At 49.6% G+C, this 22,920-nt stretch overlaps 1 protein-coding gene across 13 annotated transcripts in view; it reads right to left on the minus strand.

The window, feature by feature from the left end:
• KMT2D (lysine methyltransferase 2D) overlaps positions 1 to 22,920 on the minus strand; it is a 105,161-nt gene that overhangs the window by 49,180 nt on the left and 33,061 nt on the right. For 10 of the 13 annotated variants that reach the window (XM_083427145.1, XM_083427150.1, XM_083427140.1 and 7 more), the window contains exons 11-28: positions 22,767 to 22,898; positions 21,282 to 22,168; positions 20,969 to 21,082; positions 19,699 to 19,809; positions 18,801 to 18,905; positions 17,552 to 17,733; positions 16,449 to 16,613; positions 15,839 to 15,948; positions 12,614 to 12,661; positions 12,101 to 12,340; positions 10,117 to 10,263; positions 9,912 to 10,028; positions 7,826 to 7,962; positions 5,909 to 6,092; positions 5,130 to 5,210; positions 2,924 to 3,040; positions 2,419 to 2,595; positions 380 to 470 (exon numbers count right to left, since the gene is read on the minus strand). In XM_083427145.1, the coding sequence (XP_083283271.1) occupies positions 380 to 470; positions 2,419 to 2,595; positions 2,924 to 3,040; positions 5,130 to 5,210; positions 5,909 to 6,092; positions 7,826 to 7,962; positions 9,912 to 10,028; positions 10,117 to 10,263; positions 12,101 to 12,340; positions 12,614 to 12,661; positions 15,839 to 15,948; positions 16,449 to 16,613; positions 17,552 to 17,733; positions 18,801 to 18,905; positions 19,699 to 19,809; positions 20,969 to 21,082; positions 21,282 to 22,168; positions 22,767 to 22,898 (3,145 nt within the window). The remainder of the gene's footprint in view (positions 1 to 379; positions 471 to 2,418; positions 2,596 to 2,923; positions 3,041 to 5,129; positions 5,211 to 5,908; positions 6,093 to 7,825; positions 7,963 to 9,911; positions 10,029 to 10,116; positions 10,264 to 12,100; positions 12,341 to 12,613; positions 12,662 to 15,838; positions 15,949 to 16,448; positions 16,614 to 17,551; positions 17,734 to 18,800; positions 18,906 to 19,698; positions 19,810 to 20,968; positions 21,083 to 21,281; positions 22,169 to 22,766; positions 22,899 to 22,920) is intronic. The other 3 variants (XM_083427141.1, XM_083427142.1, XM_083427143.1) reach the window with 3 other exon arrangements.

A 22,920-nucleotide genomic window follows, 5' to 3' on the forward strand; every position in this document is an offset into this window, starting at 1 on the left:
CGTTTACCTTCCCGCCAGAGCGGTACCTATTTATCTACTTGCACTTTGATGTGCTTTCGAACTGCTAGGTTGGCAGGAGCAGCGACCGAGCAACGGGAGCTCACCCCGTCGCAGGGATTCGAACCACCGACCTTCTGATTGGCAAGCCCTAGGCTCTGTGCTTTAACCCACAACGCCCCCCCGCGTCCCTTTGAATGCAATAGGAGCAGTGCCTAAACCCAAGGGGTGGGGGGAATCCTTCCAGGTGCGGTTGGAGCCCAACTTCCACCACCACCCCAGCCATCACAAACAAGATCAAGGATGAGTTGGAGCCCAGCAAGATCTAGAGGGCTCCACCGTCGGTGGTCTAAGAGAGAAGACGCCAGTGCGGATGACCTACCTGCTATCAAGAAATGGGGACTGGCAAACCCCTGAGTAGGTCTCCATCGGCACAGCGGGTTGAAGGGGCCCAAGGGAGACCCCGGCGCCACCTAGAAACAAGAAGAGATGGATCACAGAGCTGGAATCAAGAGGTGCTTCTCCTCCCCACTGTTAGGGTGCGAGCTGCAAACTCTCGACGGGTTCCTTTCTTCGTCTCAGCAGAAGCGACTCAGAAAGTCTCCCTGCATCTTCGCAGCAGCAGAGTCCGGTAAATTCCCAAGACAGGAGTAACACCCTCACCTTCCCAATTCTCCTCTAAAGTCTTTTATTATTTACAAGTTGCATATAGCGCAATGGGTCTACGTATAAAATAAGAAGCAGAGCGATATACAGATCTCTGCTCCCTTCAGGCGTCCGGCCAGAGAGACAGGCTCACGGACCATCACTGACTGCCTCTCTCCTCCTCCAGACTAGCCCTGATAAGGACACCTGTGGCCGGCCGGAATTCTGGTTGCTAAGCAGATGTTGCCAAGCGTGCCTCAAAGATGCGTTTCAAGGCCGTGCTTCAAGGCTTGTTTCAAGCTTATTTTGGCAGCGCACCAAAACACCCACAACCCCAAGGACACACTGCTTTCTGTCCAGCAGCAGTTTCACGCAGGGGGTGTTGTCAGTCCCGCCAGGGAGCAAACCTGGAACCGTCGGTACAAAAGGCACACAATCTACCACCGAGCCGCAGCCCTTTCAAAAAAAAAACGAAGGCTTCCAAACACACAAAGTGAAGGTGCTTTGGCTTGAAGCGGCTGGAGCTGAAGTCACTTGCTAAAAAGCCCGCAAAAAACAAACAACCCATTTGAAAACTTACGATGTAGCAACAAAACCACCACCACTCAAACCACCCAAAAACTTGCCTTGCCTGGTTACTTGAATAAAATTCTTATATACCACATGCAAATACCCACTTCCTATTTACTAGCCAAGTTGAAATAACTTCCTTCCATCTACCAGCCCTAGCGATGTACTATAGCTAGGGCTGGCTGATATTATTGAAAAGGTCTGAGTATAACGGCTGCCTAAGTCCAAAAGTGAAACTAAAACACCAATAGTTTTGGACATCACAATGTAAGGTAAACAGGTAAAGGACCCCTGGACAGTTAAGTCCAGTCAAAAGCGACTATGGGGTTACAGCGCTCATCTTGCTTTTTAGGCTGAGAGAGCCAGCGTTTGTCCACAGACAGCTTTCCGGGTCATGTGGCCAGCATGACTAAACCGCTTCTGGTGCAACGGAACACCGTGACGGAAACCAGAGAGCACAGAAACGCCGTTTACCTTCCCGCCACAGGGGTACCTATTTATCTCCTTGCACTGGTGTGCTTTTGAACTGCTAGGTTGGCAGGAGCTGGGACAGAGCAACGGGAGCTCACTCTAACGTGGGGATTCGAACTGCTAACCTTCTGATTGGCAAGCCCGAAAGGCTCAGTGGTTTAGACCACAGCGCCACCCATCACAATATACAGAGCTGATAGAAAGAAAGCTGAGCTGGTTTTTATGTTGCATCACCACTTCTGTGATATTTCTTTTATATTTGTATGCGGCTTGGATATTTTTCAATACTAAGCAACATAAAAGTAAAGGTAAAGGGCCCCCTGACCATTAGGTCCAGTCATGACAGACTCTGGGGTTGCAGCGCTCATCTTGCTTTATTGGCCGAGGGAGCCAGCGTACAGCATGACTAAGCCGCTTGTGGCGAACCAGAGCAGCACACGGAAACGCCGTTTACCTTCCCGCCAGAGTGGTACCTATTTATCTACTTGCAGTTTGACGTGCTTTCGAACTGCTAGGTTGGCAGGAGCAGGGACCGAGCAACGGGAGCTCACCCCGTTGCGGGGATTCGAACCGCCGACCTTCTGATCGGCAAGTCCTCAGCTCTGTGGTTTAACCCACAGCGCCACCCGCGTCCCGGAACATAAAAGTAACATTAAGCAAAACATCTGAAGGGGGCGGGAAAGACAGAGAGGAAAATGTGACTCGTGGCCCACCAACCTGGGTGTGGAAGCTCACCTTGCAGGAAAGGCCTCTGGCCCAGCTGCGAGCGGCTCGGGTCCCGAAGGCCTCCGGCCTCAGCTTCCGCCCCAATGCAGTTGAGCTGCTGCTGCTGCTGTTGCTGCTCTCGCTCCGCAGACCCCAGGACGTCTTTGAAGAGCTGCTGGACGTCCTTGCTCTCCATTTTGGGCAGCTCTGTTGGGAAACGGGGGCGGGAAAGCCACAGTGGAACGACAGGCGGCAAAAGCCCGTCCAAGAGAGCAACCACCTCAGCTGGGTGGCAGAACCCGTCGGTCTCCAGTAAGGGCAGGCTGAATTGCAAGCAGGGGTGGTTAAAATAGAGAGTTGCGCCAGTTATGGAGCAGCGACCGCGCTTCCTTTTCGTAGCCGCTAGCATCTACCCCCCATTCAAGAGCGGAGAGGAAGCCGGGGCTTCCCGGCCTCTCCCTTGCTCTCCACGGAGGGGTAGATCCTTGGCAGGGAGATGGGGGGCAGAAGGGTCTATTCAAAGGGCCCGCCTGACCTTCAGTGGGGATTTTGTCAAGGTCGGAGCTGAGCACCCCCTCCCCCGGGGGTGTGGCTGGGTTCTCGGCACCTGTAGGGTCTGGAGAGGTCTTGGGCACCATCTGCTCTTCTGTGCCTGCAGGAGCAAAAACAAGAAGACCGCCGCCAAGCCCATCAGCGCAGGGACAGGGAAGGTGACTGCGCTCCCAAAAACGCGTCGGGAGGGATCATCTCCTCCGCTGGAAGCAGGGAGATAAACCCTCCTCGCTACGCTTGCAGCGATATGGGCAGAAACCCAGGTAACTTTGCTCCCACCTGGCTTGCAGCTTGGCATCATTACCGTGGCAGCTGACATAGGCCAAGGAAGCAAGGCACTCCCTTCTGACGTTGCAAGTAAAAAAACCAGAAGCCTTTCTATTAGGAATTATAGGTACCGACATTCCAAAGAAACAGAAAAGACTATGTATGCGACAGCAGCAGCACGGATGCTACTAGCCCAGAGATGGAAAGAAGGAAAAGTCCCTACCAGATAGGAAAGGCAAACTATGCTGTTAGACTATGGTGAAATGGCAAAACTGACCGGGAAACTCAGAGACCAAGAAGGCAAGAAATTCAAAAAAGAATCTCACTTGTAACAAACGCTATGGACAATATGGATAGGTACAAAACATAGACAATGGAATAATATGCAGTTGGGAATGTTGACAATAGAACCCACGGGGTGGGGAGTCTCGAGATTCAGAGAAATCTCATTTTATGGATGTGTATTGGTAGAATCAAATAAAAATTATTTCAAAAAGGGAGGGACCATTAGCAATGGCAAGAATCAGGTGCTCTGATACGGGGCTCTCTCGACTGATCTCTGCTCCTTTTTGCATCAGCGGAAAATTCCTCCCAATGAGGTTGGGCTGCTGGCAACATGATATGGCCGGTGCGTCCCTAAGTGACTCCTTTTGCTGTGTGTTGCCTTCCCGACGGAATCCAAAGAAGAAGGGAGGAGAACACCAGAGAACACTACATAATTCCAATTATTATAAAATTACGTCAACATTGGAAATGCGTGCAAATTTATTTTACTGGATATCGTGGATTTGGGGATGCAGTTCATTGGTATGTTTTAAAACTTGCATCGCATTTCCGGTTTTCATTTTAAGGTTTATTTTAGCAGCATTTTAAAGCAGTACTTACTTCCCAGGGCATTAACAGCAATTCCCCAACCCGGTTTTGGACAAGGCAAATGGCTTTGGTGGGGGAGACCTGGAGTGTGCCGTTAGGAGTAAGAGGTCCAATAGAATCTGGGGTACACCATACTGAGACAGGTGGACCAACATGTTTGACCCAACACAGGGCAACTCGAGATTCTCAAAAGTGCAAGGAAGTTGTCACTTCAGAACAAGGACAAGTCCCTCCATGGCAACTTCTACGGTCAGTTTACCACAACTGGATTTAGACAATGGAAATCATAGGGTTTTGAACATGCCAATTAAAATATGAGCTCGTTTACACACAGCCACAAAATTTATTCACCTCATATACACAAGACCTAAAAACCCAGAGCATTATCAGGGTTCGGGGAGACAAGACTTAACCCCGCTCTGGTTGACTTTTGAGATTTTTGCAAAGCAAATTGCAACTAAAGGTAAAAAAGGTAAAGGACCCCTGGACGGTTAAGTCCAGTCAAAGGCAACTATGGGGTTGCGGCGCTCATCTTGCTTTCAGGCCAAGGGAGCCGGCGTTTGTCCACAGACAGCTTTCCGGGTCACGTGGCCAGCATGACTAACGAGACACCGTGACGGAAGGCAGAACACATGGAAATGCCGTTTACCTTCCCGTCGCAGTGGTACCTATTTATCTACTTGCACTGGCCTGCTTTCGAACTGCTAGGTTGGCAGGAGCTAGGGCAAAGCAACAGGAGATCACTCCGCCATGGGGATTAGATCCGCCAACCTTCTGACTGGCAAGTCCAAGAGGCTCAGTGGTTTAGATCACAGCGCCACCCACATCCCCACCTTTGACATAGTCACCTTTGACTGGACTTAACCGTCCAGGGGTCCTTTACTGTTGCCTAAACCACAATTGCATTACACTGTGCAGATTAACATAGGACTAAATGTGCTAAAAGGAGCTGCTTCGTGTTCTTCCTAGCAACCTAGCACTGCCCCCTCATAAGGCAGAAGCATACCCCTCCCCCATATTTTACACTCTTCTGAAGAACTCGTACTCACCGGTATTTTCAGTCTTGGCATCAGCAGTTTTCAAGTTGTTTTCCGGGGCTACTGCCTCCCTGCCGTCAACACATTCATCCCCTGGAAGAAGAGGGTTTTTTGTCGAACCAAGGTCTAGGACTCACAGCCAAGCTGACCCCAAAGATGTGGTGGGCAGCTGGAAGCGAGCATCTTCTGCTTACTACCAGCAGGCCAATGGATTTGCTGAACACTTTAATCTGACGCCGGGGCAAACGATTGAGCCGTATGTGGCTAGACACCCATCAATCTGGGATCAAGCCTTGTCTGTTGTTTGGTTATCGTGAAGTGCCCCAGGAAAGTTTTGACTGCTCTCCAACTGGTGAGGGGCAAAGGTAAGATCCTGCGCTTAGGCAGGAAGAACAAGAGGCACAAATATAGGATGGAGGATACCTGAAAAGGATCTAGGGGTCTTGGTGGACCTCAAGCTTTCTATAGTCAACAGTGTGATACAGCAAAAATAAAAAAGCTAACTCTATTCTAATAAATCTACTACAATCAACTAGAGATCTGCTTTTTGAGGGTAAAGCCTGGGTACTGAATCCAGTTCCTCACCTCTTAGGTTACACAAAGCTGTGTAACTTGGCTGAGCTGAAGCTCAGGTAGCAGAATGTTGGCTTTTTTTTAATTGCTCCTGCTTCTTTTGAATCTCAGGAGTGTCTGGTAAGTTATTTCAGCTTATGTCTCTAAATGTTCTGTCCTTGCACTTGGAGACCATTACGTTTCAAGTCACTGACAAGTCAAATAAGCACAGCTCATACCTTTGGGCTGAACCGAAGGGTCTTTCCCGTCCACCGGCCCTTTCTGAAGCATGCTGCAATCCACCTTGGGCCTGGGAGCCCCCTGGCCAATGGGAGGGTGGGCAGTCCCATCCCCACCCACACCGCCAGCTGCCAGGAGTGCCTTTCTGCTCAGGTCTAGGAGGGCCTTTCCAAAAAAGGCTTCCTGTCAAAAGAGGTGGGAGAAGGAACAGAAAGAACAGAATGAGATGGGATTTTCTGAGTAAAAAAACTGGGCCTCCCTGGAAAGCTGGCCCAAAATGAACAAAAGCACACACCCAAACGCTATTTGCTCATACAGTGGTACCTTGGTTCTTGAACGGCTTAGCTCTAGAACATATTGGCTCCCCAATGCCACAAACCCAGAAGTGTTCCGGTTTGCAAACGTTTTTGGGAAGCCGACGCAGCCAATCGGAAGCCGCGCCTTGGTTTTCAAACGGTTTCGGGAGTCGAACGGACTCCCGGGACGGATTAAATTCGAGAACCAAGGTTCCACTGTATTAGGCAAAATTAAATCCTATTTCTTCTCCCTCCATTCCCTTTGGAGGAAATTCTGCGCTTGCCAGACCCACACCCAGCCTTGGGACTGAACTGCAAGAATGAAATTGTATCTGTAGGCTTGACACAGTATTATTGATTAGCAGTAGCAGCAACTCACACAAATGGCAAGGTGTTGCTAGCCTCATTCTCCATAGCAGTCTTTTAAAGATAAATTGCCAAAAGACAAGATTCTACAGCCCAATTACACTATACTGTCATTGGGTTGCTGTTTTTATTTTGATGATATATATACAGTGGACACTCGGGTTGTGAACGTGATCCGTGCGGGAAGAACGTTCGCAACCCGCAGCGCCACGTCTGCGCAGGTTGCGATTTGGCGCTTCTGTGCATAACGTGATGTAGCACTTTTGCGCATGAGCCGAAACCCGGAAGTAACCCATTCCGGTACTTCCGGGTTCGGCGTGGTACGCAACCCGAAATCGCACAACCCGAAGCGTCTGTAACCCGAGGTATGACTGTATTGTGGTTGCATATTTTATTTTTGTTCTGTGAACCACCCTGAGGCCTCCTGGTATAGGGCGGTATGGACCTCCGGAAGGAATTAAGTTCGTAACTAGAGGTACCACTGTATATGAATTCAATCAATCAATATTATACATTATGGGTTAGGGATCTGTACCTCACTGCAGCCTGTACCTCACTTAATGGTCTACCTTGGGAGGCTGCGGACTCTCCTTGGAAGTTTTTAAGCAGAGGTTGGACGGCCATCTGTCCTGGATCCTTTAGCCGAGATTCCTGCTTTGCAGGGGGCTGGACTAGATGACCCGGGAGGTCCCATCCAACTCTGAAGATTGTATTACAGTGGTGCCTCGCAAGACGAAAAGAATCCGTTCCGCGAGTCTCTTCGTCTAGCGGTTTTTTCGTCTTGCGAAGCAACCCTATTAGCGGATTAGCGCTATTAGCGGTTTAGTGGCTATTAAAGGCTTAAGGGATTAGCGGATTAGCCGCTAAAAGGCTATTAGCAGCTTAGTGCCTTAGAAAAAGGGGGTGGGGAGCGAAAAAAAATCGCAGGAACTCGCAAGACATTTTCGTCTTGCGAAGCAAGCCCATAGCAAATTTGTTTTGCGAAGCACCTCCAAAATGGAAAACCCTTTCGTTTAGCGGGTTTTCCGTCTTGCGAGGCATTCGTCTTGCGGGGCACCACTGTATTTTACTCTGCTTTTGCGAACCTTCAGTCTGCAGCCAAACATCTCACTGCACAACTGCCCAGAACTTCCTCCCCTTCCCAGTTTGGACAGCAGAGCTTCCGAATGAAACCGAGAAGCAAAACAGCACCCAGCCGCACTTAAGAGAGAAGCATTTTCTCCTCCAGTCCACGAACCTGCATATCCCCCTTACCTGAAGGTAGGCAGGGAACATGTCCTCCAGCTTGCTCTTCTTCCTGCCTCGCCGTTTCTTCTTCTCGTCACCCTCAACCACCCCCTGCTCAGCGATGCCCTCCGCGGGGACTTCAGCAGGCGGGTTGGGTTGAGCCCCTGGCGTGGAGGCAAGTTTGAGCAGATATGAGCGTCTTTTTAATTCCAGATAAGCAAGGGTGGGAGCAGGGAGCGAACCAGCGGGATCTCAGGCTACTTTTACGGCTGCGGTGGGGAACCTGCAGCCCCCTCCAGACTGGGCTAGACCACCCCCCCCCATCGGATTTGAAACTGACAGCCTGCTGCCCGTTGAAAGAAAATTCTATGAAAATGATGTGCTGTTGGTATTTGACACCTAGTAAAGCAGCAAAAATGTGCAGAACCAGTTCAAATGTGTGTTGGAAATGTAAAAAGAAAGAAGGTGCTTTCTATCGTATGTGGTGGTCATGTAGGGTGGTAAAAGCATTCTGGGAAATAATATACAATTGGGAAAAAAAAGGTTTAAGATAACTTTTGTCAAAAAACCAGAGGCTTTTTTGTTAGGAAGTATAGGCGTGGAACTACCATAAGAAAAGAAAAGACTGTCAAATAAAAATGTATTTGATGAACATGATGTATAAATCTTTGTTTCTCTTTTCTTTTTTCAATTTTTTTCTTGTTTTTACGTCGTGATGGGGGTTTTTTGTACTTAACTTCATTGTATGTTTTTATTTTAATAAAGATTTATTTAAAAAAGGAAAAGAAAAGACTGTTTATGTATGCAATGACAGCAGCAAGGATGCTTTTAGCCCAGAGATGGAAAGAAGAAAAAGTACCAACCACAGAAGAATGGCAGACCAAACTGATGGAATATGCTGAAATGGCAAGTCTGACGGGAAAGATCAGAAACCAGGAAAACCAAGTATTTGTCAAAGACTGGAATAACTTTTTAACATATCCGAGAGGCCACTGTAAGCAGTTGAAATCATTGGCAGGAATATGACTGCACTTGTAAAGTAACATGAACTCTGGATATGATGGATATACAATAGACAGACTACAGTCAAAGATGTGGGAATAAAATTTAGAAACAGAACCCATGGAGGGAGGGAGGTCTGAAGGTTCAAGAAAACCTTTTCCTGGTTTTTGTTGTTGTTTTGTTTTGTAGGTACAATCTTTATGTAAAACTAATAAAAAAATTGTTTTTTAAAAAAATAGACCACAACCCCCATCATCCCTGACCGCTGCCGGATGGGGCTCATCAGAGATGGAATCCAGCAACATCTGGAAGGCACCAGAATCCTCATCCCTCTTTTAGGTTCAGAACATAGAAGAGGAGGAGAAGAAGAAGGACGCAGAACCTGGTTAGAGAATGCGGCTTCAGAGAAGGACAATGAGCTGCTTGGGGCTTCGGGGGCTAATGTTCCCCTTGCACCCAAGGCTGCCAAAACGCTGTCTTCCCAAGCATTTTATGTTTGTCCTAGCCTCTTGCTAAAAAGCTGCATGTTTGAAAACTTGGTGCAGCTAATTAAATAGATGCAAAAAGCACAGCATTTCAATAGCAAAATTTTGGATGTGGGATTCTCAGCCTGTGGACTGAGAAATACATGGAAATGCAAGAGTTTTGTTTTCAAAGACATATCCCACTGTTATGATACTAAGGATAGGAAACAACATCCCATACCAACCCAAGCAACGAATAAAGGTAAAGGTAAAGAGACCCCTGAACATTAGGTCCAGTCATGACCGACTCTGGGGTTGTGGGGCTCATCTCACTTTACTGGCCAAGGGAGCCGGCGTACAGCTTCTGGGTCATGTGGCCAGCATGACTAAGCCGCTTCTGGCAAACCAGAGCAGCGCACAGAAACGCCGTTTACCTTCCCGCTGGAGTGGTACCTATTGATCTACTTGCACTTTGACATGCTTTCGAACTGCTAGGTTGGCAGGAGCAGGGACCGAGCAACGGGAGCTCACCCAATCGCGGGGATTCGAACCACCGACCTTCTGATCAGCAAGCCCTAGGCTCTGTGGTTTAACCCACAGCGCCACAATGAATACAGGGGAACAACATATACAAGCAATGCCCTTACCCTCCTCTGGATGCCCCTCAGCTCCTGTTGACTCACGAGAGGCTTCTGCCAAGGCGGCCGAGCCCTTTTTCAAGCGGGTGTGGGATTTCCGCTGCCGAACCATGAACCCTCCGATACCTGTCCCAGGGCAGAGGAGAGACGAGTCAACAAGACGAGAAGGGACCATTTCTCCTCCGAGGGCCTGGCCCAGGCACACAACACTCACCTGGGCGATATGGCTTCCGCTTCCGCTTCTTGACCTCCTCGGAGTCTTCCAGAAGACCCTTCGCCAAATCGGCCTCGGCTGCGGCTTCCCTCTCCGGGGTAGCAGGGGCTTCCAATTTGATCTCGCACTCCATGTGTTCAACGCTGACTGCAGGCGGACAAGGAATGAGAATATGGGCGAATGCAATATTCCTTAGCCAAAGGAACCTCACTATAATTTCCCCCATGGAATATGATTCCGCACAAGCACCGGTCCTCCTTTCTGTTGCAGCACGCATGCGCCTTTGTGTGCTGTGCACAGGCACCTAACTGAACTCTTACATACATTTGCACATGTACATACACACACACACACAACTTGCCAACCTCAGGAACAGATTGTGGAAGGTTACCAGATAACAGTCTCTCCCCTGTATTCCTCCCCAAATAGTTCCCAGGTCTGTAAAAGCAACACTTCTGGGCTATCAGTTTCTTGTAATACGGGACTTCGGACAACTTGATCTACAAAGGGACCCCAAATCTGCTTCTACCCCACAATTAATGACCATCACCTAGACTTCTGCATCATATACGCTCCAACAACAACAACTTTCCCACACTAGTCAATGTCTAGAACAGGACACCTGTGCTGTCTCCCAGATTACGACCAAGCTATAAACATATTCATTCTCAAGAGATTACGTAATACAGATTACAAGCAGTCGTTGATCTAGCATGTTGGGTTGTTTTTTTACCAAGTTTGGAAGAGGAGGAACTGTGGCTCAGTAATAAGACCCAGATTCCACCTCCCCAAAACCACCAGTTTGGAGAGCGCCCGTTCTTCATTGCACGAGGAAGTACCTTAGAGCCCAAGCCCCCAGAGAACCGCATTCTAACTTGTATCACCAGCCAGGGTTGGCAGTACTGACTATATTGTCATCCAAATCAGTACTGCAGTATAGGTATAAAAGGTAAAGGGACCCTTGACCATTAGGTCCAGTCGTGGCCGACTCTGGGGTTGTGGCGCTCATCTTGCTTTATTGGCCGAAGGAGCCGGCCTACAGCTTCCGGGTCATGTGGCCAGCATGACTAAGCCGCTTCTGGCGAACCAGAGCAGCGCATGGAAACAGCATTTACCTTCCCAACGGAGCGGTACCTATTTATCTACTTGCACTTTGACGTGCTTTTGAACTGCTAGGTTGGCAGGAACGGGAGCTCACCACGTTGCGGGGATTCGAACCGCCGACCTTCTGATCAGCAAGTCCTAGGCTCTGTGGTTTAACCCACAGCCCCACCCACGTCCCTCGCAGTATAGGTATACTGGAGCTTTAATATTAACAATATTTGTTTTTGTTGTTTGCTTGCCTGCCGCTCATCTGACTGGGTGTCAGGGACCGTGCTGAGGAGGGCTGCACTGAGGGAGAATGGTGGGAGTCACCCCCTCCTCTTGATCCTAATCCTGCATCTTCCCAGGAGCAGGAGGATGGTATAGATTTGGAACAGTGGTTTGCAGAGGGGCATAGTCCAGAAGGCAGAAGCTGGGAAATACTGGATGGGGAACAGCTACCAGAAGAAACACTGGGGGAGAGAGAGTTAACAGATTCACTGTCTCTGGAAAGCATTCATCCACTCTCCCCAAGGTCTAGGAGAGCTGAAAAAGTGGCAAAACAGAATGCACAGAGGGTACAAACTCAGGTTACAAGACGTAGGAGTGACGTAGATTAATAGGGACAGAGAGGGGAGTGACCTTAATTGGGAGCACTGCCATGGTAGAGAGTTGCGTTCTGTTGTCTCTTGCTGGGGTTATTAAAGATTCTAACTGGTAAGAAGACTCATTTTCCTTTGTTCTGCTTATCTACTGCCAAGGGGGATGAAGCCAATTCCCTGAAGCCTCACACTGCCTTGCCCCAGCCATTCTGGGCAGACTAAAGTACCAAACAATTAAGAACTTCCCTCCACAATACTTTACCCCACACTCCCTTGAAGGTGGTGGGGATGGAACAAACCTTCAGCTTTCAGGATCTCGTCTCCCTCCACGTCGCCCTCCTTTTTCTCTTCGGGGCCCAAGGGGTCAACCCCATCCAGCACACCTTCGCCATTGAGCGCGCCCAGTGGCCGTGGCGTCGTTGGCGTCGTTGGGGTCTTGCGCGGCCGGCGCTTGTGCAGTGGCGACAAGGACAAGTTCCGCAACACCGCCATGCCCGTCTCTGTCAGCCAGACGCCTTCAAAGCGAAAATACTGGGGCTCTGTGGGGGAGAGGGTGAAACTTGGCAGGCAGGGCCAAACCAGCCTGGTGCCACCGTGCATCTTTGTAGAGAACCAGCCTGAGGATTAATTTCTTCCCCTCCTTTCATCCACTACATACACCCCTTTTCTTTTTTGACACCCCCCCCCCACAGTTGACAGCAGTAATTCAGAAGGACCCGCTCCTACATTTATTCCAGGCTCAGAAATAAGATCAGCACGGTATCTGGGTGCAGTGCCTGAGATTATAGAGCACGAATGAGAAAGAAACTTACCCGGCTCCTTGATCTTCACTGGAATAATTTCTGGAGGGGGGACCGGAACTTTAAATAGAGATAGAGAGAGAGACCCCCAAAAAGGGATGTTAGAAAGGGTATGTATTCAGTATTTTGTGTCTGTGTGTACTTCCCACAACATTTAGGACGCATAATTCTTTCTTTATAAGAGTATCTACTTAAAGTAGATGGATAAACGAGAAAATTAAGTTAATTTGGATATGCAGAAAATGTTGGAAATTTATTTAAGGAACTGCAGAAAGAGGGGGAAGGAAGTCGAGCTTTGAAATGCTGAAATGATTGTAAAACTATTGAAATGTATTAAATTGAAAATAATAATAATAGGATAACCCCCCCCAAAAAAGTGCATCATTTATTCACTCAACCTTTTACCCTTAATCTGCTCCTTCACCTGCATTCCCCATGCGCCTGAAACACAGCCATATCTTTTCTACACCCAACCCCAAGCAATCTCAGTGGTATTACATTGCGCCATAATATCCACAAACCTCTCTACCAGGTCCAGCTGACTGCCATCCTTAGCCCCTTTGCCCCACGTATCTTCCACTGTTTCCCACCCACCCACCCCAAAATATGTTGCTGCAGTCCTCACGCAGCAATGGCTTATCTACTTGTTCCGATTTCCATTTCAAAAGAAGCAGCTACCATTAACTGACAATGAGAATCTCTTGCACACCAACATTTGGAGGGCAAGTCTACAGGTTATACAAGGGGTAGTCAAATTTCCTTACTGTCCACCAGTGCTCGATGGAAGGAAGATTCAGCTTGTGCCGTAGAACCCCCTACTGCCCACCTAGAATCCTGAAACACCCACTAATGGGCGGTAGAGACCAGGTTGACAACCCCGGGTTACACTATTCCACATCAATTCTTGGCTTCCTCAACTGCTGTCTAGGGCAGCTCTCTTTTCCATGACGCTGGGAAACTGCTAAACTAGGAAGCAGCCTATCCAAACACAGAGATGGTTCTATGTTCCCTTTGTATATATCTATGTTTCATGGTCCTCCTCTTCGAGCTTCTCCATTCCTCTTCGAGCTTCTCCATAAAGCCCTAAACGGCCTCGGTCCAGTATATCTGAAGGAGCGTCTCCACCCCCATCGTTCTGCCCGGACACCGAGGTCCAGCTCCGAGGGCCTTCTGGCGGTTCCCTCACTGCGAGAGGCCAAGTTACAGGGAACCAGGCAGAGGGCCTTCTTGGTAGTGGCACCCGCCCTGTGGAATGCCCTCCCATCAGATGTCAAAGCAATAAACAACTACCTGACATTCAGAAGACATCTGAAGGCAGCCCTGTTCAGGGAAGTTTTTAATATGTGACATTTTAGTGTATTTTTCATCTTTGTTGGAAGCCGCCCAGAGTGGCTGGGGAAACCCAGCCAGATGGGCGGGGTACAAATAATAAATTATTATTATTATTATTATTATTATTATTATTATTATTATTATTATTATTATTATTCTATTCCCTCAACCCACACTCTGTCGTCCATTTTATTCTTTCTCGATATTCCTTGCCATTCAGTGATTACGGGGATGTTTTGGGTCTTTATGCACCCGTAAGTGTTTTCCCCGTAAAGATTTCCTGAACTGGCCTGGTGGAACGCTCTGCCCCATGAGACCAGGGCCCTGCAGGATCTGATTTCTTTCCGCAGCTCCTGTAAGACAGAGTTGTTCCGCCTGGCCTTTGGCTTGGAGCCAATTTGATTCCCTCCCTCCCTCTCTTTCTTTTTTATTTCCTTTCTCCTCCTGCGATGAGGCTACATTTTAATATTTTAATGTTCCATTATTTTAATGTTGTATTTTACTTTTGTTTTTAAGTTGTAATCATTCATCTTGTTTTTATTATTGCTTGTAAGCCGCTCTGAGCCCGGCCTTGGCTGGGGAGGGCGGGGTATAAATAAAAAATTATTATTATTATTATTATTATTATGAACACCTGCAAATCAAGTATTCTGACACATCCCTCGTCTGTGTGGGTGGTGTGGTTCAGGATATAGAACCACAGGAATACTCAACCTGTATTATTATTATTATGCATAGTGATGCAGAAAGGAAGTAGACCTAAGCTGCTCTCTCAAATTTGGAACATCATGAAATCCTCCCGTGAGCCAGCTCAGGATTTGAGGGTCCCGTTGGCACAGTGTCCTTGGTGGGTTAGTGGGCCCCTTGATGGCTTTAGTCATCTGAGAGCTGTAAGGGTGGACAGCAGAAGTGGCTGCACACTAATGAGCACTAGGTGGCAGCAGCTAGGAGCGGCAGCTTCCCACAATGCCTTGCAGCAACACTATGCTGGAGGAATTGTGGGAAGTAGGGCTGGGTGATACCTGGTTTTCATCATCGTGATATATCACCAACTAAACATTGTGATGTACTGATATATCGCAATGTTTAGGGTGGTACTATGTAGGTAAAAGACCCCTGGACGGTTAAGTCCAGTCAAAGGCGACTATGGGGTTGCGGCGCTCATTTCACTTTCAGGCCGAGGGAGCTGGCGTTTGTCCACAGACAGCTTTCCGGGTAATGTGGCCAGAATGATTAAACTGCTTCTGGTGCAACGGAACACCGTGACAGAAGCCAGAGTGCATGGAAACGCCATTTACCTTTCCACTGCAGTGGTACCTATTTATCTACTTGCACTTTGACATGCTTTCAAACTGCTAGATTGGCAGGAGCAGGGACAGAGCAACGGGAGCTCACCCCGTCGCGGGGATTCGAACCGCCGACCTTCTGATCGGCAAGCCCAAGAGGCTCAGTGGTTTAGACCACAGCGCTGGAAGGCTTCATGCTTTTCCCCCACATGGTGATTTTTGCATGGAGCACACAGCGCATGATTCGTGTTCTGTTGCCAGGTCAAGAATTATGAATCAATATCACGATATGGACGTGAAACCGGTTTTGGACGATATATTGCCCAGCCCTAACACACATCGGGATTCACAATATGTTGCCAGGTCAAAAGCTATGAAAACCGGTATCATAATACGGACTTCAAACTGGTTTTGGGCAATAGACTGATATATCGCCCAGCCCCAGTGGGAAGCATAAAAAGATCACTGTCTGAAACCCTGGCACTCAAAACTGCGAGGAAATAACACCAGGGCAGGCTTCTGCAATGAGCCTTGCCGTTGCACTGGGGACTTGGCAGTTGCTGATGCATCTTTCTGAAATGAATTTGGTTCGCAGGTCTCACACCTGTCCAGAACTCACCAACGGGCTTGACCACATAGGGCTGGCAGGAGGTACAGTCAAATCCTTCGTCTGCTGCCTGTTCGACTTCTTCCTCCGTGAATAGGTTGTCGCACACGGCATGCATCCACCTGGGAAGCACACAAAAGGGTTTCAACGCACATACGGAGAGTTTGCAGATTACCGTATTTTTTGCTCTATAAGACTCACTTTTCCCCTCCTAAAAAGTAAGGGGAAATGTGTGTGCGTCTTATGGAGTGAATGCAGGCTGCACAGCTATCCCAGAAGCCAGAACAGCAAGAGGGATTGCTGCTTTCACTGTGCAGCGATCCCTCTTGCTGTTCTGGCTTCTGAGATTCTGAATATTTTTTTTCTTGTTTTCCTCCTCCAAAAACTAGGTGCGTCTTGTGGTCTGGTGCGTCTTATAGAGCGAAAAATACGGTAAGTATGGGGAAGGGAATTCTCCGACATCTCAAAACCTTGCCCTCCCTCTCCCCCCGCAAAATGGAAATGTACAGGGGGGGAGTCAGCCACTTACAGGTGGGATTCAACGTTGCCTGCATCTGTTGATGTGAAGATTACAATGGCCAATAGTGCAATACCGGGTGGGTTAAGGAAAACTGGGGCTTACCTCTCACAGTGCTGGCACTGGATCAAGAGGTCGTCCTCCACATACTTCACATGGCAGATGGGGCAGGTGACAAGGCTGGCGCAGGGAGCACAATGGGTGTAGTTGTTCTGCCATTCGCAGTGGAAGCCAGGAGAGACTGCTCCACACTGCACGCAGCATACGCACCTGTCAAAGAGGGGTGGGGGCAGGGAATCAACACCAATTCTGCGATCCAATCTATCCCCCCGCCCCGAACCAAAAAAACCGCAGATGCCCTAGGAACGGCAGGCCAGAATTACTCAACTTGAACGTGACCTATAATCACATACAGTGGTACCTCGGGTTACGTACTTAATTCATTCCGGAGGCCCATTCTTAACCTGAAACTGTTCTTAACCTGAAGCACCACTTTAGCTAATGGGACCTCCTGCTGCCACTGCGCCGCCAGAGCACGATTTCGGTTCTCATCCTGAAGCAGAGTTCTTAACCTGAGGTACTACGGTATTTCTGTATTAGCGGAGTCTGTAACCTGAAGTGTATGTAACCCGAGGTACCACTGTACGTTCAACTCTACCTTGAGCAAGAGCACAACCTGCTTTTGATTTATTAAATAATACGTTTCTGTACAACCTTTCGATTCTAACAAGGACACCAACACCACCGAGGCAGAAAATAGGACAAAACTAGTTTAAACGATAACAAAAGTAAAACAGAGGATTGAAAGACCAAGAAGAGCGGGGTTTTAAACCTTCAACCTCACACCAAAAATGATTAAAAACAAAGCAGGATAACAAGCGTCTTTTTGCTGCCTGCTTCTGGGATAGGGCCAGCCTAACCACCTTTGGGAGGGATTTCCATAGCCTGGGTGCAACCACAGAAAAGGCTGCGTCTCGCATTCCCACACCAAAAGGCTGCGTCTCGCGTTCAAAACCAAAACGGCAGCGGCGAGCCTCTTCTTTTCTGTTATTTGTTTAATTGCAGCAAAAACAGCATGGCCAAAATACAGGGAATTAAATTCCATTCTGACATGAGAGGTAGAAAACAAGAGAGCCAAGCTCTCTTGATTTTTTTCGCCGCACACAGGGCGCTGCCCCTTATAAGCAGTCTTATGTCGTCTCTCTCACCATTTACACTTCCAGCCACCCTTGGGCACAGTGTTGAGAGGCGGGTCCAGGCAATACGTGTGGTAGCTGATGTCACAATCATCGCAGAGCAGCAGGCGGGACGGGTCTGACGCTTTGCCACAAACCTCGCAGACAATGCATTCCACACAGCGCCAGCCCTTTAGCAGCATCACCTTGGTAATCTTTTAAAAAAGGGGGGGAAGAAGGAACAAAGACATTTTTTAAAAAAGGGGAGCCCTGAGTGCTTCCGGAGATGCGAGGAGAGCTGCGGTTGTGTGAACAACCCTTGTTTGTCAAGCCTGATTCCTCTATGGCTCTTTGGAACAGCCGCCTCCCCTACGTGAGTGTCACTCTCAGGCCTGCTACCTGGGCAAGGTTGCTGAGAATAGGGTAAAGGTAAAGGACCGCTGGACGGTTAAGTCCAGTCAAAGGCGACTATGGGGTTGAGGTGCTCATCTCGCTTTCAGGCCCAGGGAGCCGGCGTTTGTCTGCAGACAGCTTTCCAGGTCATGTGGACAGCATGACTAAACTGCTTCTGGTGCAACGGGACACGGTGACGGAAGCCAGAGCGCATGGAAACGCAGTTTACCTTCCCGCCGCAGTGGTACCTATTTATCTACTTGCACTGGTGTGCTTTTGAACTGCTAGGTTGGCAGGAGCCGGGACAGAGCAACGGGAGCTCACCCCGTCGCGGGGATTCGAACTGTCGACCTGATCGGCAAGCCCAAGAGGCTCAGTGGTTTAGACCACAGCGCCATCAGCATCCCTTTTGTTGTTGTTGTTGCTGAGAATAGGGCAAAACGACAACTCCTATGTAAATTAACCTGTAAGAGCTTGCCGTTTCCTTGTCAGGAACCAAACTTTGCAGAATCCGTGCACCTCAGATCCCCGGAGAGCAAACAGGGCCTTTATAGATCAGGACAGTTGCAGGTTCAGCTTCCTATTTCCTTCCTAGGCTCATTCCTACATGACTGTTGTCCCTATGTACACATATTCCATGAGCCCCCCCCCCCAACCACTTGAAAGAAACAAAAGTCAACCTTCTTAGGTGGTTCCGCCCTGCCAAATTCCACTAGCATCTAAATTAGGAGTGTCACACTCTATTAGATTAGATTATCAGGCAATACGGGACATATTTAGCTCAAGAACTGAGCACGATGAGAAGCCATGGTTCCTTTAAGAGAGGAATCATTATTTTAAAAATAATAATGGGGAGAGGGGGTGCTCCCTCACACAGAGCAGGCCTTACCTTGCTGTTGACGCAGTAAGGATGGTAACATTGAGAGCACTGGGAGCACGCCAGGAGGTGGCCCTCAGCACCACGGCCAAAGCTACCACACACCACACACATATCCTGTCAAGGAGGGAGAGGCAGGTTAAGAGAGGCCTTGCAATGCCCCAGAGAAACAACCTCCATTTTTTAATATAAATATTCCAACCGTTCCACAGATGCAAGGTAACGTGCAACCACAATTCGCCCCCCTCCCTAAAAGAAGTAATCTAAGGCTGCTAACCGATAGCTTATAAACACCCTAGCTTTTCTTTTCTTTTAAAGTGATTGAATAATTTTAATGAATTTGCAAGCTCTCAGCCGGGGCAAAAGGAATAAAGCTTATTGTTCGCAGCAATGAAACAGGGAATGGAGAGGCCAGCTGTCCACCAAAAGGAATCTTGGCAAAAGGTGTAACACACCTGAGCCACAGGACTTCAGCGATAAGCAAGTTCAAGGCCTGTCCATACTAGATGAAATCTTGGTTTCAAAGATGTACCCCATTGTTGACTTCAGCTGGGTGCTGTCAGCTACAGCAGGGCTGGGCAACCCTCAGATCTCGCTTGACTCCAACCAAACATTTGGGGTGATGGGTGTTGTAGTTCAACAACACCCACTGTGCCCCATCCTTGAGCTACAGCTGTCTGTGGGGCTTCTTATTAGAAGGAGCCCGAGTTTCAGCTAGAAAGGCAAACTGTTATCCTCTTGGGGTGGCTAGGAACCAGTCAACAGACGCACCTGTCTGCGGGACAGGCCAAAGTCTACGCTCTTTGCAAGCCCCGACTAGCCGCTCCAGGAGAAACCCGCCGCTCACATCCATTGAAATTGGTGCAATCAGAAAACCGTCAGACGTTGCGGCCCTTGTGTCTGTACCCACCTGCATCAGCACAAACTTGTCCGTGTTGGAGAAGAGCACAACCGTGTTCTGCATCGTGTCGTCGTCATCATCGTCATCCTCCTTGCTCGGGGAGCTGTCGATGTCAGCGAGCTTGGAAGGGAAGGGAGCAAAGGGACGAGGTGAAACTGCCGTCTTTCGCTGCTCCCGACACACAAGAGGGGGAAATGCAGACGCACAAAGCTACAGCCTCCTCAGCCTACCAGCTACACCCTTGAGTCGCTGCCCGTGCTGCAGGGTAGAAGGCCTACAGTCCCCTTGCCAGATTCTGTGTATATCCCCCAGCCCTCCCGTTTATATTCTCCACCACCCACAAATATCCCCGCTGGCTAATAATTCCTGGTAGGTCGACCATGCTCCAAAAGGGACAGAATTCCTACCCTTTTAAGAGCACAGAGGAAGGCAGAGATTCCACAGGTGCAGCTTCTCAGCGTCGCGGCAAGAGGGAAAACTACATCTGCTGAACAATGCCCCGCTTTGAAGCACTTAAAGGGAGAGAAGCCCCATCACTGATAGAATATGGCAAGCCTACGTCGTGAGGGAACGATTCGACAATCCATTCAAATGAGAGGGAGGGGAGGGGAAGGTCGGACCCACTGCCTCCAAGCACTATGGATAAGGATACGGCCCCAGCCAAGGTGCACTAACTGGGAGCTGCAGGAAAGGGGGTGCTCTCGTCTTGAGACCAGAACCACGCATCTATCCAAACGGGGGGGGGGGGGGGCTATCCGCTGCCTGAAACGCCGCTTTTGGGGAAGCCAATAGGACTGGGCGATATCTGGTTTCCAGCACTGCAATATATCACCAGCTAAACATTGTGATACACTGATATATCACCATGTCTGAAATAAGGATGGAGCTATGGCTGGCTTCGTGGTTTTTCCCACATCGTGATTTTTAATAGCACGCACAAACACACACGCGAAATTCATGATACACTGCCAGGTCAAAAATTATGAAACCAATATCGCAATATGGACTTCAAACCAGTTTTGAACGCTATTATCACCCAGCCCTAACACACACAGTGATTCGTGATATATCGCCAGGTCTAAAAGGATGAAAACGATGTCTCGAGATGGACTTCAAACTGGATTTGGATGATGATACCGATCTATCGCCCAGCCCTAGAGGCCAGCCTCCCTACGTACCGCCGCTATGGCTTCTCTTGCCCTGGGGAGGAGGGCAAACCACTCGAGCCCCTCCCCTCCCGCTCCCCCAGCGTTCTCCTGCCTGCTAAAGCTGCCCCTACCGCCAATGTCTCGATGGAAGAAGTGGTGGATTTCAACCGTGATCGGCCCCGCCCTCGGCCTGTGTGGGACCCTCCCCGAGGCCGTCTCCTCCCGGGAAAACTGCTGCTGCGACCCTACGACCAGAAGGAAACAGAGTGAGAGAGAGGGTCAAAAATAAAATGACAGAGAGAGGGGGGAACATAGATGCACACACCGGGGAACATTCAGACAACATGGCCGCCCATTTGTTCTGGTACTCCCCACCTCTGACAGGGACGGGGGGGGGCTACTCAGAGGGGAAGGAAGGAAGGAGACAACGGGCCTTCGGGTTACCTGCTTGACGCGGGAACGGGCCGGGGAGCTCCGCCGCCGCCCCTTCTCACACTCCCCTTTCATGTCAAAAGGCAAGGAGTCGTCCATCTCGCCCGGCGGCAAGGAAGCCCCGTCGTCCCTCTGGAGGCTGACGTCTGTGGAGGTCAGGCCGGCCATCTCCAGGGACATGGAGCCGCCGCCTTCGTGGTAGGGCGAGGCGAACTGGAGCTCCGAGCCCGGGAAGCTGCTGGCGTCGCCTTGGCTCAGGTTCGAGATCTCGTTCACGATATCCGACTTCACCAAGTGGTGGGGCCTCAAGGGCGCCGGCCCGGCCTCCTCCTCCCCGCTCGCCCCTCCCTCCTGCGGGTGGCCAGCCCCGTAGGCCTCCATCGGGGTGCCCCCCAGCAACTCCGCCTCCACGGGCGAAGGGGAGCGCTTGGGTTCGCGGGCAAAGCCGAGGCTCTCCTCGGGGGGCTCAGGCCCCGACGCAGCAGGCCCGTCCTCGTCCGGAGCCTCTGCCTCGCTCAGCGGAGGGGATAACCTCTCCTCCAGCTCCATCTTGGGCGCCGGAGCTGCCCCTCCGGCCTCCTCGTCCTCTTCTTCCTCCTCCTCCTCTTCGTCCTCTTGGCTAGGCTGCACTCGGCCGCCGGCGGGGCTGTCCGGCGCCAGGCCCTCGACCCCCGTGTCCATGGGCTCCTCGTGGGCTTCTCCTTCCTCGGCGGCTTGGGGGGAAGCAGCTTTGAGCGAGCCAGGCCCAGGGCTCGCCGGAGAGGCCTGCCCTTCCGGGGCTGGGGGTGCCGCCTCAGTATGGCTCTCTGTGGGTTCTGGCTCTGCGGGCGGCAACTCAAAAGCAGGATGCTCTTTGGCACCGAGCGGGGGCTCCTCGGGGTGGGCGGGTGAGGCTGGATCTGGAAGGGGAGAGTGAGGGAGCAGGAGGGGGAGACATGTAAGCCTTTGGCAGGAAAGAGCCATTCCCAGACATAGGAAAAAGGGAAGCAGCATTCCTCAGTCTAAGCAGAGACCAACAAGATCAGTCCTTTAGCCTTAGAAATTAATGAATGAGATTAATTGGAAGTCAGTTTTAAATTTCTTTTCTATAAATTTTATAATTGTGTTCAATACCAGGAGTACATATAATAATTATATTAATCTTCTTATATCTTATAGTGTGGTGGTTTGTTTGATTTTTCTGTTGTTTGTTTGTTTGATTGTATGTTTGTTTACACTACTTGTATGTACGTCTGTTTTTCATAAATGTATTTATTTTAAATTAATAAAGATATATTAAAAAAAGAAAGGCAAAAGGCTATTGGGAAAATGATTTATGCTGTCGTACCTGTACAAAAGCACAGCTTAGGGCAAAACCAAAAGAAACTCAGCGACTGTGTTCCACCCCCCCATCCCCTAAAACAAAAACCTCAACAACTTTGCGAAAAAAGAATAGCTCAACAACTTTTCTGTCCAGATTTTCACTGTTTGTAATACGGCAACACCATTTTAGCTCACCTGGTGGCACTGGGGGAGGGGGTGGCGGAGAGGGGGCCTTCTCAGGCTCTAATGGCGTCTCTACTTCCATCTGCTCCTGCCCTGCAGGGGCTTCCGGATCAACATCGGACAGCTCTAACGGCTTGTCTGCTTCTGGAAAAGGACACAAGGGGAC

The sequence above is a fragment of the Podarcis tiliguerta genome (genome assembly GCF_965153285.1).
Source record: "Podarcis tiliguerta genome assembly, chromosome: 2".
In the NCBI taxonomy this organism is placed as follows: domain Eukaryota; kingdom Metazoa; phylum Chordata; class Lepidosauria; order Squamata; family Lacertidae; genus Podarcis; species Podarcis tiliguerta.